The sequence below is a fragment of the Tursiops truncatus genome, chromosome 3 (assembly GCF_011762595.2).
Source record: "Tursiops truncatus isolate mTurTru1 chromosome 3, mTurTru1.mat.Y, whole genome shotgun sequence".
NCBI classification, from domain to species: domain Eukaryota; kingdom Metazoa; phylum Chordata; class Mammalia; order Artiodactyla; family Delphinidae; genus Tursiops; species Tursiops truncatus.
Window position 1 is genome coordinate 76,369,362 of NC_047036.1, and position 19,513 is coordinate 76,388,874.

Sequence of the window (19,513 nt, forward strand, 5' to 3'; positions counted from 1 at the left end):
CTGGCAGGACCCATGGAGCCAGCCAGCAGCAGGTCAGTTGCCTGGTTCCTGGTCCACCAAGCAACAGTTCTCCAACAGGCACTCACATTCCAGCTCCACCCACCTTCCCTCTGAAAGGCCACTGCCCCAAGTGGACAATTAGGCTTCCAGACAAGGAGCTCTGAGTTGGACCTGTGGTTCGTTGGTTGATTTTAAAGGGAATAACTGTGCTTCCGTTTGTCAAGGCCCAGCACACACAGCAGAGATCCACGTCCCTCTGAATCATCCACATCTTAGGTTTGAGAACTGCCGTCTAACTTGAACAAAGCTCTTCCTTCAAAAAAAGAAGAGGCCTCCCGGCTGCAGGCCTCTACATTTTTTAGCACATTAGATAGCTGTGGAATCATTGAGAGAAAATGAGTAGAGAGAGCTGACAGCACAAAAGTCTAATGACACTACTGCTGGTGCAAACCAGACCAACTGTCCCCATAGCTGTTACAATGAGATAATTAAGCCTCTGTATTTATCTCCTGAGAAAAGGAATTCCCATGGTTTTATCCCCCTAAAGATGGATATTTATGCTACCTGGTAGTGACATGTATCTTTCATGTATATTGACTATCTCCCCAGCTAAGAGGAAAAATTTCCAGAGCGCAGGAGCCTTGAGTCCCCAGAATCTAGAACAAGACCCTGTGAGGGTAGCCAATAGTCAGCAAATGTTGTCCACTAAGGAGGAGAATCAGAGGAAGCTTTTATTCGATATCACATTCTCTCGTAATAGAATCTCGCTTCTCAGTGGTTCAGTCCCAAAGGAGAGTCTCCATACAAGGGAAGAGAAATCAACTTCCAGAAAGCAGAACCCAATATTAACAAAAAATGCCAATCATGACCAAATGAGGGCTCTAACTGTATGCTGGTCTCTTCAGGAAATGCTGCAGGGCACGACTGACTTCTTATTTCTGGGCATGTCTGCACTTCTCCCTAGAAGGCCTGTCTATAGCTCTTTCCTTTGAAGAATCAGTCCATGCACCCTGCAAGGTTCTGAAATAAATAAGTACGTAAACAAGGTCATGGCTGAAAATTCAGAGACTCAAGTTTTTATTTTTTTATAGTGCTATTAAGGCCATCTTATTTCATGAGAATGATCACTGAGTCTTCCTTTTATCCCAAGGGGAGTAACTGAGGGTTTTGGAGACCATGGATTGGAAATCATGGACTTCCTTGCTTGAAGGTGAATGCACAATATTAGTTTTGTGTACAACTGTATTTCTTTATGAAGAGAATGCCACACTTTCATTAGTTTCTGGAAAGGTTTTATGATCCCCAAATGGAATGAGAATTAATGTTCAATTCCTTTGCTATTTTAATAGCATAGTGTTTACTTGGTTATGACTCCAGTAAAATGTTACATAAAGAACAACAACAAAAAGAAACCACGTTACGCAGATAAAGAATATGTAGGTTCTTGATACTCTTTTGAGTTGGGCATGGCTTATATCATTGAAAGTTTTTACTAGATGCTATTTCTTATACTAGATGGCAGTGATGCTTGGATGCTCAGGGCAACCCATGTTGTCTGGGTGTTGGTCGTGACAGTAGTTGGCTGGGGAGGTCAAAGCACAGATTGGCAGGCCTGACTTGGGCGGGGCTTGGTACAATTTCTGAGCACTCACACTTGCTGGACATGCTAGAATCCATACCCTAAGCTTTCAGAGGGGCAGGTAGGCTGCCTTATGCTCCCATGTCAGGTTTGATTCAACTTTGACAGACTACAGTCTTGATGAGGAATTTTTACGTTTCCTTTCTTTTCCTACTATAACATTGTACAATAAGTGTAATGGGTAGCTTTTACATACTTTAAGCTTTCCTTCCTGCTTATGCACTACTGCGTATCTGTTTCGCAAATGTGAATACTGGCTAATACATGAAAATATAAAACTTAGATTTTTATATCTTAAAAAATATATAGGAAAATATAAAATTTAAATCAAATCTGCTCCACCGTGTTCAATATGCCGTCTTCCTAATCACCCCACGATCATGTTAACAAATACAGACTTTTAAATGTACACCTCCTTACACAACTCCTTTCCAGAGTTCTTCATTCTTTTTCCCCACTCTGACTTCAGGGAAGAAATTGGAAGCTCATAAAAAATATGTTCTCCATAATTTACAGCTGTAACACCTGGATCACCAAGCTTTATCTCATTTTCATCCCTACCTAGGCTCTGAAAAGTGCTGTCAAAGAGAATCTCTCCCCTGAGTATTGACAGGAGGAAATTAGATTGCATTTCCTACCTTCATTTACCTTCCAGTCATGCTCAATAAAAAAGCAAGAGGACAAGTGAAATGATGTGTTTTTCCAGGGGGAGTAATATTTTCATCCACTTGGTATTTCTATTTATTATAGACATTTAAAAAATACCATTATCTTAGTAGAGAAAGGTGGCCCCAACATACTTCTCTACCTCTTTACAAAACAACCCTATGAGTGCAATGTGATTCCATACATAGCAGTGAAGGAAAGCTATTCCCAGGAAAGTCAAGAACTTTCCTGAAGGTGGTTCTGCTCTTCAGAGGCATCTAGGCTCTCAAGATTGCTTCAGTACCTAAGAGTCCAAAATCTCCCCATGACCCAAAAGACCCTGTATAATCTGGCCCCTGCCAACCATTCCAGACCCATCCCCCCTCACTTTCCCTCTTATCAACCAAATTCCAGCTGCCCACACAATCTTTCTCTAAGTACCTTCTGCTGTGGTTTTCTCTGCCCATAACCATCCGCCACATCCCTCATTTCCTCTCCTCAGGAAATCTGGCCAACTTTTATTCATTCTTTGTAGTTCATCCTACATGTCACTTCTTCAGGAAAATCTGCCCTGTCCCTCCCCTTCCTGCATGATTAGGTTGGGACCTCTTGCAATTCATTCCTGTAGTTCTATTTCTCTCTATATACCTCTGAATGAGTTATCACAACTGTAATTGATAATTATTTGTGTATTTTTTTAATTTAATGAAAGTTTATTCTACTACATCATAAGGTCTATGGGAACAGAAATTGGTCTGTCTTCTTTATCAAGGTATTAAAAAGATACCAAGTCTACCACAGGGTAAATATTTAATAAACGTGTGAGGACCAGAGAGAGAAAAGAGGAGAGATGAGTTACCAAAATCATTGGTGTTGGATTGGAATGGGATCTTCCAGCAACACATATATACTTCAGGCTGGTTCACGACATAGAACATTCTAACCAAATTTTTCCCCTATTCCAAGACACCTGGAAAAGAGCTATATGACAATACTCAGGAGACACAGCAGCTCTTCAGTGTTGAGGAAAACCATAGAACATGGCAATTAGAGTCATGACATTTGGAGCCAGTCACTTAGGTACGAAATCCCAGCTCTACCACTTGTAGCTGCACCACCCCGAGCAAGTCCTCACACTTTCTGAGCCTCCGGTGATCCATCTACAAAATGAGACTAAGAATTCCAGCTCCTTATCGTCACAAAGACTATGAAGTAATGCCTGTGAAACACTGACTGGCACAAGACTAAGATTTTAGTGCTATTATTGTTATTATCAAGAAACATGAGAAGTTGTACCAATTCCACTGGTTGTACCATAAGGCAAGAACTATCTTGCCTTCTCCTTATTTAAAGAATATACCCCACTTGGGCATATTCACAAACAACTAGATGTTCTGAGAACAATTTGCTTTCCTGTCCAGAGATCCTAACACCTAGACTAACTGCAGAATGTACACCTTTAGTTTTACACGAGTTTAACAACATCACTGGAAGTCAAAATACATGTACAGCATGCACGAGAAGAATGATCCGAGAAATATTCACTTATGAGCTCGTGGAACAGAGCCCACAAATAAACAAACTAACACACTCCCACTCACTATATATACACATATATATATATATATTTTTTTTTTTTTGGCTGCATTGGGTCTTCATTGGTGCATGTGGGCTTTTTCTAGTTGCTGCGAGTGGGGGCTACTCTTCGTTGCAGTACACAGGCTTCTCACTGTGGTGGCTTTTCTTATTGTGGAGCACGGGCTCTAGGCTCATGGGCTTCTGTAGTTGTGGCATGCGGGCTCAGAAGTTGTGGCTCGCGGGCTCTAGAGTGCATGCTCAGTAGTTGTGGCGCACGGGCTTAGTTGCTCCGCAGCATGTGGGATCTTCCTGGACCAGGGCTCAAACTCGTGTCCCCTGCATATTTTTTTAGATACTTTTCTCCAACTAATAATGGCACATTCCTCCAGCTATCCCTCCAAAACAATGGTAAGACTCAAACTCATTGACAGGGCTGGTGTTGAAGGAATACCAGACTCAACCACAAATCACCGGTTTGGGCACATCATGTACCCGGCACTGGTGCACTGATGTGCCCTCACTACTGGTGGAGCAGTGGATACCCTGGAAACTATGGCCCTGGCAGAAATCAGCTGTCTGTTACCCAAACTCTGCCACTTACTAACTGTAGACAGAATCAGGACTGCAGGCAAATTACTAACATGGCCTCTAAGAATTTCCCGTATATAAGATACAACTATAGCATATACCTATGTGTCATAAATAAATGCATATATAACAATATCTCTGCGTCAAAATTTCTGTGAGAGTTAAGGTGAAATAATGTACATATTTTATAACATCCATCTGAGATACAATGCAAAGAATGCCTAGTAGATAGATCTACTTTGTTTCCTTCCACTACTACCATGCTGTTCATGGAACAAGAGAGGATTAATGACAGAGATGAGATGAGGCCACAGAATATAGAAAATACATAATTATAAGGGTCTTGTAAATTATAACATGTTCCTCAGGATAATATCAATAACAGACATAACCATGATGTATAGTGGGGCACTTGGTGAGGAAGAGTTTTTTTAAGCAGGACTGACATTTAAAAGTTGCTAGCTATACCATTATCTAGCAATCAAAGAGATCTCAGAGGGCTTCCAACCAGTAAGAAGGAAGTGGTAGAGCCAGGTTTATGCCTGACACCAAAATCTTCTGTTATACTAAATCTGTCTTCATTAAATTTTCTTGTTATGAGACAACCTTCAGAGATCAGAAAGATGGGAAGGAAATGGCAGGGGCAAAGAAGAGCTCTGATGTCAATACTGAGATGAGGAGAAAAAACAACTCCACTTGGAGCTGTTTTCCTACACCGGGCTTCTCAGGCACAATCTACTACAAACAGCCTTCCTTTGTAGAGCTTAAGGGCCAAGTGCACTGGATCCAAATTATATGATGTGTGACTTGGGACAAGTCACCTATTCTCCTCTAGCTCACTTTATTCATCTGGAAAATGCAAATGATAATAAACCTACTTCAGAAAGTACTGTAGTAAATAAATAATACATAAAAAGCACTTAGAATAGTGCCAATACATAATAAATGCCCTGTGTGTTTAGCTGTTATTAATACTAGTTATAAAGTGTCAAACAAACAAATAAACTCAAGGAAAAAGAGATCAGATTTGTGGTTACCAGAGAGGATGGGGAGGAGCGGGAATTGGATGAAGACAGTCAAAAGGTACAAACTTCTAGTTTAAGATAAATAAGTACTAGGGATGTAATGTACAACATGACAAATATAATTAACACTGTGTTATGTTACACATGGAAGTTGTTATAACATTAAACCTTAAGCGTTCTCCTCATAAGAAAAAAAATTTCTTTTTATTTCTTTAATGTTATATCTATATGAGATGACAGATGTTCATTAAACTTACTATGATGATCATTTCATGATGTATCTAAATCATTATGCTGTACACCTTAAACTTATACAGTGTTAATGTCAATTATATCTCAATTAACCTAGAAGAAAAATAAATTAAATAAAATAAAATGGTGGTGAGAGGACCCATAGTTAGTTGGCCTCATGTCATAGGTAACATGACACAACTGAGCAAAGAGAGCCCAGCCCAGGGGGGTCAGAGGACCATCGTGAGCATGTCCTACCTCATATAATGAAACTTCAGAAGACAGAGTGTGCACTGTGATTTAACAAATATTAATTCAAAGGCAGGGGAGTGAAGGCCAAGCCCTACCCCAGCAGATAACATTACAAAGATGGTCATGGACACTTATGCAAAACAAGTCCACACAAACCTGGTACAAAGCTCTAGCACCAAATACAAACAAAATTTGTGTAGCTGCCTGGAACTCACATTAGACTTATACTCCTAGAAAGAAAAAAATAGATTTTCAAATATGAAATGGGCACTTACAAACACACCATTCAAAATGCCATCCATATATAATTAAGAGAGTTATGTTATAAAAAGAGTCATTGAGAATCATTAGCAACATTAACAGAAAATAGAACATCCTTTAAGCAGCCAACACAAACAAAAGCTCTGCTGTCCCAGATCCATTTGGTCCTAACTCAGTTATTCTCCAACTCTCTTTTTCAGGTGATTTCAAAAATTGAGCTTTCTGTGATTATGAGAATACATCTTTACAACCCTAAAGGTATAACTCTTTAGGGTTGAGACTGTCATACAGAGTGAAGTAAGTGAAGAAAGAGAAAAACAAATATCGTATATTAACGCATATATGTGGAATCTAGAAAAATGGTACAGATGAACCGGTTTGCAGGGCAGAAATAGAGACACAGATGCAGAAAACAAACGAATGGACACCAAGGGGGGAAGTGGCGGGGGGATGGGTGGTGGTGGGAGGAACTGGGAGACTGGGATTGACATATGTACACTAATATGTATAAAATAGATAACTAATAAGAACCTGCTGTATAGCACAGGGAACTCTACTTCTCTTTGCTATACAGCAGAAACTAACACAACATTGTAAAACTATACCGCAATTAAAAAAAATAAGAATAAAGGGATCACTTTTTCTCTAATTAAAAGGTGAACTGTATCAGTAAGGAAACTCTCCAAAATGTCTCCCCATTTTTTATCTGTGAGGATCACTTTGTGAGAGTAAAGCCAGGCCAAGCCGAAAATACTAACGACAGATCTTAGTTACTGTGACATCTAGATTGCAAAAGATTAAGGAAATAATTCAAAGACCTCTCTTCCACGGTGGCTGTAAATAAGATGAATAGTTACAGAAGAATGATTATTCTTACTGAAGAAAAGGTATTCCTTATACATTAGTTTAAATTCAAAGGAAGATTACTCATTCCCTTTGTAGAACACACTCCATAGTGAACGATAAAAACTGTCTTCTAATTTTTTTTTCTCATTGGTTGAGCTGGTTATTGTACACCTACTCATACTAAATGAACCTAGACCATTTGTAAGGACTATGTTATCACTGAAATTTAGTATTATCACATTAAATTTAGGTGGAAGAATTTTGGAGTTCTTCTGTTTATCTTTGACTCCAGTGGGAAATATGATGCATGTGAAAAAACAGGTACGTGTATAAACCATACTAGGTTAAGGCATAATTGTGTGTGGGTGTGGGTGTGCGTGGGTGTGGGTGTGTACAGCCTATGTCAGAGCAACACAAAATGTCAAAACATTATAGGAGCCAATTATTTAAACTTCACTGTGGGAAAAAAATTATGAAAGCCCCTAACAAAAAAAAAAATGCCTGACTTTTCTTTTTTATTTTCTCTGCTCTTATTCCCAGAAAGAAAGAGAAATGACACAGCTGAAAGGCAAGTGGCAGGAGGGCAGAGAATGAAGAGCCAGGACCCAAAGAATATACCACCTGGATAGTCCTGTGACAGAGGTACACAGACTAACCACGGTCGGTCATTCAAAATACACAAAGACCCTCTCGTGGCAAGGCCCGTAAAGTTCTTCCTCATACCCTGGCATATACCCAGGAAGAAAAACGTTGGCACTGGGGACAGTGAAAATGTCAGGTAGAGAGGAGCAGATTAAGAACACCTTACAAAGCTCCATCTTCCTTGAAAAGAGGCAGAGGGCGTGGGGCCTGGGAAGCTAACTGCGAAAGGTCGTTCTCCCTCCCAACTCTCCCATTCCCCTAAGTCTCAGGAGTCACAGAAGCAGCAGCCTGAGTCTGGAGTAAACGAATGCCACCTAGCAGGCCGAAGGGAGCAGAGTGGGACTGGGGCGATAACCAAACTGGTTAAGTCAATGTGGTTTTTTTTTTTGCTTAAAGCCACTGAGTTGAAAGGGCATGTGTGCAAGGCCACAGAGAACCAGGCGAGATCCCAATCTCAGCTGGACCCCGCCCCTGCCCCCTACTCCTGCTTCCTTTTGAAAGTCCAGGGAGGCAAAGAAAGAAAAGGGAGGCGCAGCCTGTGACTGCTCTCAGCCAGGAGACAGCGGCCACGCTGAAGGAGAGTGTTCCAACCGCCAGGGAGCTTGAGGTTTGGCAACAGCTCTGTAGTGACACAGAACTTGTCTCCAAAACCTATTCCAATCGCCAAAGAGATTCTGGAAAACACTCAGACTTCTAGTCTGGTGTGGTGAAAATATTATTCAAAGGAAACTATAGAAATGCTGAATTTCTCTCTTATCAAAAGCTATTTTTTTAAAAAAAAGCTATTTTACATTTCAATAAAAGAACAAGGGCCAAATATGGCTTAAGGGTCCAGATAGAATATCGTTTCTATTTTGAGAGAGTAACTATTTGTAATTTTCAGAAATTGATCCTGTGTCATGCATGGGTCAACCCTGCATCTGAGAGAGAATGCATATTTCAATACATTCGAGCCACAATGCCTTAAGATCGAAAATTGCCAACAGAGTCCTTCAATTCCAAACCTTTTCATTATAAATATTTCCCCAAATATTTAGTCTCTCTGACATCAGACACCATAAAAAATCTATGTAACAGAAATGTGTAGGGGGTTTTGTTTTACCTTTTATTTTTTTTAAACTGCCAAACATATGTTTTGCCCTTTTTTCGCTCCGTTAACACTATTTTCAGTGCCTAATACTGCAGGGAAAATAACTATTTTACTCATGGAAGAATCCAAAATAACTATAATATGAAGAATATGAGCTCTTACATAAAAAAGAATGAAATAATGCCATTTGCAGTAACATGGATGGACCTAGAGATTACAATACTAAGTGAAGTTAAGTCAGAAAGAGAAAGACAAATACCATATGATATCACTTATATGTGGAATCTAAAATATGACACAAATGAACTTATCTACGAAACAGACTCACAGACATAGAGAACAGACTTGTGGTTGCCAAGGCGGTGGGGGGGCGTGGCTTGGGGAGGAGTGGATTGGGAGTTTGGGCTTAGCAGATGCAAACTATTATATATAGAATGGATAAAAAACAAGGTCCTACTGTATGGCACAGGGAACTATACTCAGTATCCTGTGATAAACCATAATGGAAAAGACTATGAAAAAGAATATATATGTATAACTGAATCAGTTTGCTATACAGCAGAAATTAACACAACATTGTAAATCAACTATACTTCAATAAAATAAGTTTCTAAAAAAGAATCTGAGCTATTACAGTAAATAGGTGACAATTTGGCACTCAAGAGCCTGGCACCTTTAACCATTTTACACAAATGCAAATTCAAAACTTAACCTTCCCTCTCCCTCCCAACGGAAAATACTTTTCAATACAAGCATTTGTGAACAGAACCAGGAAAAATCAAAAACATAAGTAAAGGAGGACATGTGCTCTAATTTATTCCTTTCACTCTCCCTTTTCCTGAAGGTTCAGCTACATCCCTGGTCTTAATAAATCTTTCCATCTCCCCATCCCCAAGGTCAGTCACCTGCCCAACATCAGGCTCTCACGGGACTGCCTTGGCCTCCGAGTGGTCGCCTGCCCCTGCTGCCAACATCACCCTTCCGAGGCTCACGTGCCCCTGTCTCCCCTGCTCAAATGCCTCCGGGGGTCCCTCTGCCTCCCTAGATACGCTCCTCAACCCCCAGAGATCCCAGACCTTCAGCTGTACCTTCATTTTCCTCTACCCTACCCCACACCCTAGGCTTCAGTCCCACTAGTGATACCCCATTTCTTGAATACATAGGGCACTTGTTCGCCTCTGTGCCTATGGCAATATTCTTTCCTCCATCTCCCTGTGTCCGAATCCTAAGCACACTTCAAAACAAGGCAGAGGCCATCGGGTGGCAACACCCTCAAATTGCTGCCCCCCCAGCCTACTCCTTACCTGCATCCACACCCGCACCGTCCCTTCCATCTGCAAGGGAGAGGATCCTTCTTCCACTGACGCTACCATTCCCCTGGTCTCTGGGACCCACCCCCACCTGAGTCCTTAAGGCCTTCATCCATCAATTAACCCCCGTTCTCCTTTAACTTCAATTTCTCCCCCTCCACAAGCGCTGACTCATCAACCCACTCAGGTGATATCCATTAAAAAAACCCAAATTCCATACATGTGTGTCAGCATACCGTATGATACAGCAGAAACTAACACACCATTGTAAAGCAATTATACTCCAGTAAAAATGTTAAAAAAAACCAAAAAACAAAAACCTGCCCATGATCCCATCCCAGCATGGTTCTCGTGTTCTCATCACCACTTTCTTTGATCCCTTGTGGAGAGCCAAACTGCTTGGCCACTCTCTCTGTCCCCACCTCATCTTTCCACGCACCCTCCAACCCGCCGCATTCCGTCTTCCATCCCACCACTCCTGATGCTGTTATTCTGTGAAATGTACTGACACCTACTACGTCCAGATAACATTCATCTAGCACTGGGAGGGGAGAGGAGAAATCAAACATGAGCTTTCTGAGTCAGAAGTTCAAGCTGATAGCTAAAGTCAGCCCAGAGATATATTTTATTTGGTCTGTGTTGCGTTTTTCTAAAAATCAATTCTTTGTCAAAAATTCAAGATTCTGGAGACTTCACGCAAAAATCTGGATTTTTTTGGCTTCTGTTAAAGAATCTAGAAACCCTGGCAGCACTGCTTTCACTGCATGATAATAATCAGCTGGAGTTGAGAAGCAGCTGCCCCTCGAATGAGGCACCGGCTTCCTCGCTCACCACGGGCCCCATCAAACCTTTGCTCATTTTCTTTATTTCGATGGCCCCTGTGGGTAATGGAGTTTGAACACCTGCTCTAGATCAGTGCTGGCCAACAGAAATAAAAATGTGGCACATATATAATTTAAAATTTTCTAGCAGCCACCTTTTTAAATGAAAAGGAGTGGGTGAAATTAACTTTAATAATATATTTTACTTAATCCAATATACCCACAATACTATTTCAACACACAAGCAACATAAAAAATTAGTAATAAGATATTTTACTTCCTCTTCTTTGAGCTAAGGCTTCAAAATGTGGTGTGCGCTTTATGCTTTCCACCCGTCTCAACGTGAACTAGCCACTTTTCCAGTGCTCGGCAGCCAGTGGCTCTGCCATATGGGACAGCACAACTCCAGATGCTTAATGGTCAGTTACAAAACTCGTCTTGCAATCAGAAAGAGAGACGATATTAAGGAGGAAGAGAAAGCAAGCAGGACAAAGGAAAAGGGTGATGATGTCCAAGAGCAGACATGGTGAGAGTTTGAAAATAGGAGAAGAGGAAGTAGGGACACAGAGGCAACGACCAGCTCTGGGCCAGTCCTCCAAGGGAAGAAACGCCCTGTATAGGCAAATGCAGTCGACAGGCAATGCAGATTTTCTGGAGGAGTCTTTGGTGTTCTAAAAATAGGCTCAGCATTAGACAGGTAGTCACTATGAAAAGCAACTGACCAACCGTCTGAACCCCAGTTCACACACTTGGCAACAGAATGAGTCAGGCTAGTAAGGGCAGGATTCTTGATCAAGATTGGGGTTTTAATCTAGTTAAAGTAAATGGGTTTGAGGAGAAGTGCAAGGAAGCAGGCAGGAAAGTATCTTGAGCTTAGATCCAAGGAGAGTTCAAGGCTCAGAGATCATGAGTGAGGACATGTCAACAGGTGTTGGTGATCCAGGTGTCGGGGTACGATCTCATAGGCCAGACAAGGAAACGTGGGTGCAAAACAGATACCTGGAATCGGAGACCAGTAACAAGAAATGCATCCTTGAGCCAGAGACCTCGGAAGCAGAAATCACTCTTCCATCCCCCACGTGAGCACAATATGGTGGTCAAATCCTCCCTTTATGCCCTCAGACATGAACCAGAATTAAAGGAAAGCCATGCCAGCAACTGGGAGAAGAGGGGAATGTCAACTACATTTGCCAGGCATAAAAGGACTTGGAAACAAGAAGGCAAGAACATCATTACATGACCATAAAGTGATTTTGAAACTTTTCCAAGAGAACTTATCTCTGAACAGCTCCAGCCCATCCATTCATCCGTTCGTTCATTCAGCAACCATTTATTGAGTAGTCTTCCCCGATCCAGTTTACAATGCTGATTAAATAGGTCCACTGTACGTACTAAGGCTTGCCGAATTCTACTCTAGCAGTGCAAAATACAGTGAGATTGCTAATACTGAAGGAGCCTCTCTAAATAAAACCCATGTGATTAAGAGGATGCATTGATCCTAAAATGTCCAGAGTCCCATTTGCCTATCATGTGTCATAATTTTCCAGATTGGCTAGGGCCCAAGAGAATGGGAAATAAGGCTGACATAAAATATCTCAAACAGATTTCATAGGAAAATTGTTCTCTCAAGAAGGTAGTATGCAGGACTTTAAAATCTCATTATATTGAAAATGCAGTTTTTATGTTGCTTGCACTCAGACTAATATTAAATAGGAGTACTTGGGACACTGGGGAAATTGTGGCCTGCTATTCTGCTGAAAAAACCTTTCTAATGATAAGAAACTGGTATACATTGGAGGGGGAAACATATTTGCGTACAATCCTGAATTGTTGAGGTACAGTAATCACTTTCCACACGTGATTTATAAAAAGCAATGTAAATTAGAAGAAAAGGTTGACAATGACAAAGAAATCAAGATAGCACATAAAGTTCACCATGCAGGGAAAAAAAATGATATTTTCAATGGTAGTTGACAAATCAAAATTCACAAATAAAGACAGTAAAGATTATTTGGCAAGTGAAAAAAAGGACTTGAGGAAGAGTGCCTCACACCTTTGAATAATTAACTTTATAGGAAGATAAGCTTATCATAAATAGGTATGCGTTATACTGTAATTTTATGAAAACAAGCGAGCTTACCTAAAGAAAGTTAAGACAATATCTGTTTCATTCACATAAAACAACTCCCCGCCCCAAAAGCCAGTATTCACAAAAATGGCTCTCAGATATCAAGACATAAGTTCAGAGATAAGTTCTCTTGGAAAAGTTTCAAAATCACTTTATGGTCATGTAATGATGTTCTTGCCTTCTTGTTTCCAAGTCCTTTTATTTAGGATGCTTGGTTTGTTGAGGCAGGGAAATATATAGTTTTTAGTAAGTTTTCCAGCAAAATAAAAAATTCAAAGCAAAAAAGTTTCAGATTTCAAAAACTTAATTTCTGCTTATCTAAAATAGATGTCTGCTACGATACTGTAAGTAACGATGATTTAACTAAAAAATGCATTACCCTAACTTGTGAATCTGCAGATTTTCTCAATGCTTATAATGTTATCTACACATACTTTTTTACTCTTCATCAGTCTAGAGTTGGCAAACGTTCTGATAATCCTTATGAGCAAAGAAATCATACTACATGTTTCCTTGTGGTGCCAAAGACATATTATTAACCTTTAATCTTGTGAAATCATCCCATATTTCCGAACAATGGGGCAACAGAAAAAAAGGGGGAATATTTGTCCTACTTTCTTTATGAATCTGTTAAATTTATTTTATTCCTCCAAGTATGTATTCTCATTTTTATGATAATGTGCACATATTTTCCAAAAGTTATATAAGATCTTTTCATTACTGTGTGAAGCTGTGATGTCACCAGTACTGCCTGGGTTAATTTTAGGCTACTTTTGCCACCACTGCAAGGAAAATAATTTACATCCTCAATGAAAAGGACCATCAAAGCCCCTGTTAATTGTTTTCAACACCCACCTACTTGTAACGGTGGCAGTGGCAAAAGTTTAATATACCTTTCAAAAATAATAACAGCACACAATTGCTAGTGCCTACTGAGACAGGTTTCAAGCCAATTTCAAACATCTACCTCATAACAGTTGCATTTATACGGTATCCACAGCTCTACTCAGATCCACCAGATACACCTGATAGTAATTAAAAGTTACTGGAAACAATTCCACTCCAAAGTAAACCTATCACTCTGTTTATGCCCTTTCTCTGAAACAACCTGATGTCCCAATATTTCTCAAGAATGCAATCACACATCAAACTTTACACGCTGCTCCAAAATGTTCTAAGATCTCACCCTCACTCTCTCACTTGCAAAAGCTTTGAAAAAGCTACTAACACTCCTTTTAGGAGCTTATTTTTTAGATTACTGGGGGATTTTTAGTGGTTTTAATGATTTACATTAGGAATATTTTTAAAACTTGTGCCTTCCCCAAGACTAAGTTAGGTTCTTTGAAGTAAGATTAAAGACACCTGAAAAATAAATAGCAAAAATTACCCAAATCACATTTTTAATAGTTTTTGAAAATACAGGCTTTCTTTAAAAGATCAGATAATTAATAAAGCAATATTTACTTCATGTCTAGACTTAATCTTAGAAAATATCTTCCACTTTTTTGGGGGGCTTTCATATGTGTTTTAGGAATTTTATCCCAATGAATGGATATTCCTATCATACCCTGAATATTTTATCCACTTTTTTTCAAAATCATTTTTGCTCCTCGATGACAGCAATTTTAACAAAATGAATTTGAAATAAAACAACAAAGGTTTAACATTCATAAACACTACACACTTTTGTTAAAACACTTTAAAAAATGCAACATATTCATTCCTAACTCTTTATCTTAACGGAATTTCTGATTCTAGCAAAGTATAATTTTAGTAACTCATCAAGATAGAATACATAAAATTGGCACATTTTTGATATGCACACAAATTGAGAATGCATCTTTCCCAACTGCATTGCAGAAAATGAAATGCATCTGGTATGACAATATGGCCCAGCACGTGAACTAGAATCAGTGGGAAGAACGGGGTTTCTTTTTTTTTTCAAAGCAGAACATTTTAAATAATGCACATGGCCCAACAGCAAGGCATTATTAAGTCTATTAAACTGTCATTCAAAGGTATATTTGGCTAAAGAAAACATAATAGCAAGAGGGCTGACAGGGGCATAGGAGGTAGAATGGTTTGTTTAGTTGTAATTATTATACATCAGTGACTTCCAAATCTCTTTCCCTAGCAGTCCAAAATGATTTTTTTGGTTTTGCTTAATATCTCCACTCAGTGTCAGTGTATGTGCCCATATGTTGTTGTGTCCTCGTGCTCGGCTGGGCAGTGGAGAGGTGGGGAGTGTGTTGGAGAACATGGCTGATGCCAGGATCAAGCAGAGAACAAGAGAAAATGTGAGCAATTTGCCTCATTTTGCAACGAATTTTCTTTCTTCCTTGAGAGAAAGTGCTTTCTATCTAGGCAATCTGAAGATGGATTTAATGTTTTTAGCATCTTTTCTTTTTATGTGTTCCCATCTGTGCTTATGAACTGTGAATAAAACTGAAATCTGCATGTGCTACGAGCTTCCTCCCCATGCCCAAGTATCTTCAGCAATGAGGTGTTAGGAGAGCAAGGAAAGATCTCTGAGACATGCAGGAAGCTCGGAAGTGTGCTGCCGAGTTACACCTACTCCTGGACACCTTAGAGAGTCCTCTTCCAGTTCCAGATTCCAACTCCATTTCTTTCTTCTCTCCATTCAGAGAGGTGAGCCAGACTCCTTGAGTTGGGCAAAGAGGCATTTAGAGGACTGAGGAATCCTCTGTTGTGCATTAGTGACAGAGAGCTGCTGAAAACTGGATTTGTGACTCGTAACGGAGAAAACTGTCCACTTCTCAGGGCACAAGGCTTCCTGAGCAGCAGATGCAGGGAATCAACAATAAAGCATCAGGGCTTATTTTCCTGCCTACACTCCACTTTTCACCTACTCTTGGAAAGATATTTTAGCTTTTGTATTCCTCCTATGACTTCATTGAAATGCTGGTTCTTTATAATGAGAAGCTTCTTTAGAACTACAGACAGTATGATCAATAATGTCATTTGTAAATGTGATATAAAAGATATGCAACAATGCATTACAGAGAACAAAGAACAAATTAATTCACCTAATCCATCACAGAACTGATTCTAGGAATCCAGAATGTATGTAAACTTGCAAGTATTAATCAATAGGACTGAAGTTATCTCAGAGACATAGAAAGTTCTAAAAGTTGTCAAACGTAGCTGTAGCGATGGAAAAACATTGTGGAGAATGACAAAAACTCTCTCTGTCATATATTAATCATGTGACCTTGGAAAGATTATTTAATTTCTCTGAGCATTGATTTCCTAATGCATAAAATAGCAACAAGAACTTCTATCATGTAGGGCAGCTATGAGGATTAAATCATGGAAGTGCCCAACATATAGTGAAAGCACACACAATAATGTTTGTTTAGTATCCTCTCAAAAAAGGTTTTTTGGTCTTTTGTATACAAAATTTATATTTACATAGCAGTTTTTCAAATAAAGATTGATAGTGTCTGAAAACGTTTGGGTAAAAATGAATATAAAGATTAATTCTGAATTCTCTGCTTTCACTGTGAAAATATCTTGGTTCAGTGAACTGCAAAGTTATTTAGTAAGTTAACATTTGCAGCAATATGATCTCTGCCTTCCAAACTAATTCAATTCTTATTTTTTATCATTCTTGATCATAAAAGTTAATAAAAACAAATGTAAGCAAGTACCCCAGCTCTAAAATTCTTATACATTAGGATTAGGTACACACTCAAATACAAATATTTTTTAAATATATAGTATTCATCTACACTGAATTTAAACAATCTTTTTAAAACCACTTTTTACCTCATTTTGGAACCAGAAACAGGAGGTCTAGTCAATTCTCTTTCAAGATAAAAGGAAAGATAGGTTTATTTAGGCTTTTTGTCAGTATTATTTCTGCCTACGCTTCTGAGAATAACTGTAACCTTTTACTAAACCATCAGGTGTTTTCTAGAGCATTAGTAACATCAGGTTACTGCAAGCAATTTTGTTTATTAAACAACAAAACATACTAGTATTCTGGTTTACTTTCTGAAATTACCCTAATAAATTAGCCAATAAACTATAAACATTTTCAAGTGAAATCCCATCTATTCCCATATCTTACCCTTCAACGCATGGCCTCATGGTTTTTGTGACCCAACTTTTAATCTAATTAAAGTTTTAATGTATATGTCATTAACCTAACAATTAATCAGAGTCAAAATAATTAGAATTTAAATAAAATAAGATGTATTGGCAAAAAAGAGTTCTTTAGGTCTCTGGCAGAATGGAACTTTCAAAATATTTGCTAGCATTAACACGATTTGATAAAAATTTACAAAAGGAGAACATTGCCTCCACAAAACCGAGGGAGTAAAAGCTGCCGCTCAGTGGAACGCTTTACAGATCTTACAGGTACATTTTTACTTGACTCTTGCCTGACCAGAGAGTCAACATCACGTCTACAGCAGAATAATCTAAACGCAACTACTTCAGATGACTATCAAAACAAAAAAGGCCATAGGAACATCGGTTTAACTCGGAAGCGACACTCACGCTATTTGTTAAGCACCGATCCACTCGCAGCAGAAAGTTTTGAGAAGGGAGGGCTGGAAGATGAACAGACTTCTGCCTAAAGGGTTTCCCCAAGACATGACCTCACGTTTGCCATTAATTCACCTCCTCGCATTTCTAATTTTCCCTGCAAGTTGTTGGGTTTGCTTGTTTTTCTTTTGACAAGATGAGACTTAGCTGGACAGTCCTTTTAGGAGATCTCCAAAAAGTACCCATTTTGTGTCTAACTTTATTCCTCTCCTATTTGGCTACAATTAATACTTCCACTTTCATCGGCAACTGGGAAAGCTACTCAAACAGCTTCTAGCAGTAGGTATTATTTCTGTCAAAAGTAAAGTCAGAGCGCAAGTCAGTACTCTACTAAGCAGGAGCGGGACGTTTTCTTTCCACTGCTTGAACTTGGTAGCACCCCTACCCCGCCAGCAACTCCCGGGGTCTCGATCGCCCACAGCTGGAGGCGTGGCCCCGCGCACCTAGGCTCGGGCCGCGCCCACCTGTCACTCACCCGTCTGCTGCCGCGCGCCTCGCCCTTCGTGGTTCGCGGCTCTGCTCGGCTCCGTGCTGGCTCAGCTCGAGGCGGCGGCGGCGGCGGCTCCAGCAGCTGCTCCAAGCAGGCGGTGCCCGGCAGGGAGGAACTCTTCTGATGGCACAAGTGCGCCGCGGTGCCCCGACGCCGTGCACCCTCATCTCGGGCGCGGTCCCCCCTCGGGGGCGGCTGGGGTGAGGAGGACAGGGAGGATGAGGCAGAGGACGAAGAGCAAGCTGAGTCCGGAGAGCGTCCGCCAGGAGGCGTCACTCCGGCTGCTCCGGCGGCTGCCACCGGGCCCCTGCCCGCGGGAAGCAAATGCTCGCGGATCCGGCGGCGCAGCGTGGACCCCTGCTCCGCTCTGCTCGCACCCTCGGGCTCGAGAGGCTCCGGCGAGGAGCAGCACAGGTTGGGCTGGGAGGAGGAAAAGACGCGGTCCAGCACATGCTTCCGTTTCTTGAAGCCGCTCCACCTGCTGCCCGCGCCACCCAAGCCGGCCAGTGCGTCCCGCCTACCCCCCGGGGGTGGCGGGGAGGGCGACGGGGTGTCCGCAGTGCGGCGCTCGGGTACCCCCGCGCGCCCGCCCCAGCCGCCCTTGCTCTTGCCCACTCCTAGCTGCAGGTTCTTCCAGAGCCGGGCCTGGAAGGAAGAGGACGCCGCCGCAGGCTCGGGCGAGCCCGCCGCGGCAGCCGGGGGCTCCATCCTTCACCCCCTGCTCCTCCGCTCCCCTCCTCCTTCTTCTCCGTCCGCTCCGGCTGCGCCTCCTCCCGGAGCCCCGCGGTGGCAGCGACGACGGCGGACGCAGCAGCAGAAGCCGGGAGTGACCGGCGGCTTCAGGCCAGAGCGTGGAAAAGACGCCGCCGCCGCCGAGGCTCTCCGGCCGCGGGACTCCGGCGCTGCCTCTTCCTCCCGCACCCGCGGGGGTGGGCTGGCGCTGTAGCCAAATCTCGGCCGCCGCAAAGTTTCTAGCTCCGCGCTCCGCGGCTCCAGTCCACTGGAGTCCCCCAGGCCGCGCCCTGGCCCCTTCTCCTCTCTGGCTCCGGGCTCGGGACGCTACACGCACCTGGCGTGCGTTTCCAGCTGCGCCTGGGACCGCACCCGACGCCCTCCGGGCAGCACCTGTCAGCAGCGGCGAGGGTGGCTGCCTCCGAACTGGGCGCGCGTGCGACTCACACAACAGGGAGGATCGGGCTGAAGACACTCGGCGCGCCCCGGGACCATCCTCCAGCTCCTGGGTGGGAGGACGCGCTGGCGAGAGCCGGGTGGAGCTGGTTAGGGACCAGAGCCAGGCTGCGCCCCAGGATCCGACCACTGTTACCCACGCAGCTAGCTCCGGGCCGGCCGCTAGACTCGCCCTCCGGCAATCATCCTAGGTCCGACGAAGTGAGC

At 41.9% G+C, this 19,513-nt stretch overlaps 1 protein-coding gene across 13 annotated transcripts in view; it reads right to left on the bottom strand.

Annotated features, from left to right (window-relative positions):
- The window catches only part of MCTP1 (multiple C2 and transmembrane domain containing 1), a 534,125-nt gene extending 515,020 nt beyond the window's left edge, over window positions 1–19,105 (bottom strand). For all 13 annotated transcript variants that reach the window (XR_012330780.1, XR_012330776.1, XR_012330779.1 and 10 more), the window contains exon 1: window positions 18,104–19,105. Coding sequence is in view for 8 of the 13 variants with exons in the window: in XM_073802301.1 (XP_073658402.1) it covers window positions 18,104–18,826 (723 nt within the window). In the remaining 5 variants the exon portion in view is untranslated. The remainder of the gene's footprint in view (window positions 1–18,103) is intronic.
- Between the last annotated feature and the right edge of the window lie 408 nt (window positions 19,106–19,513).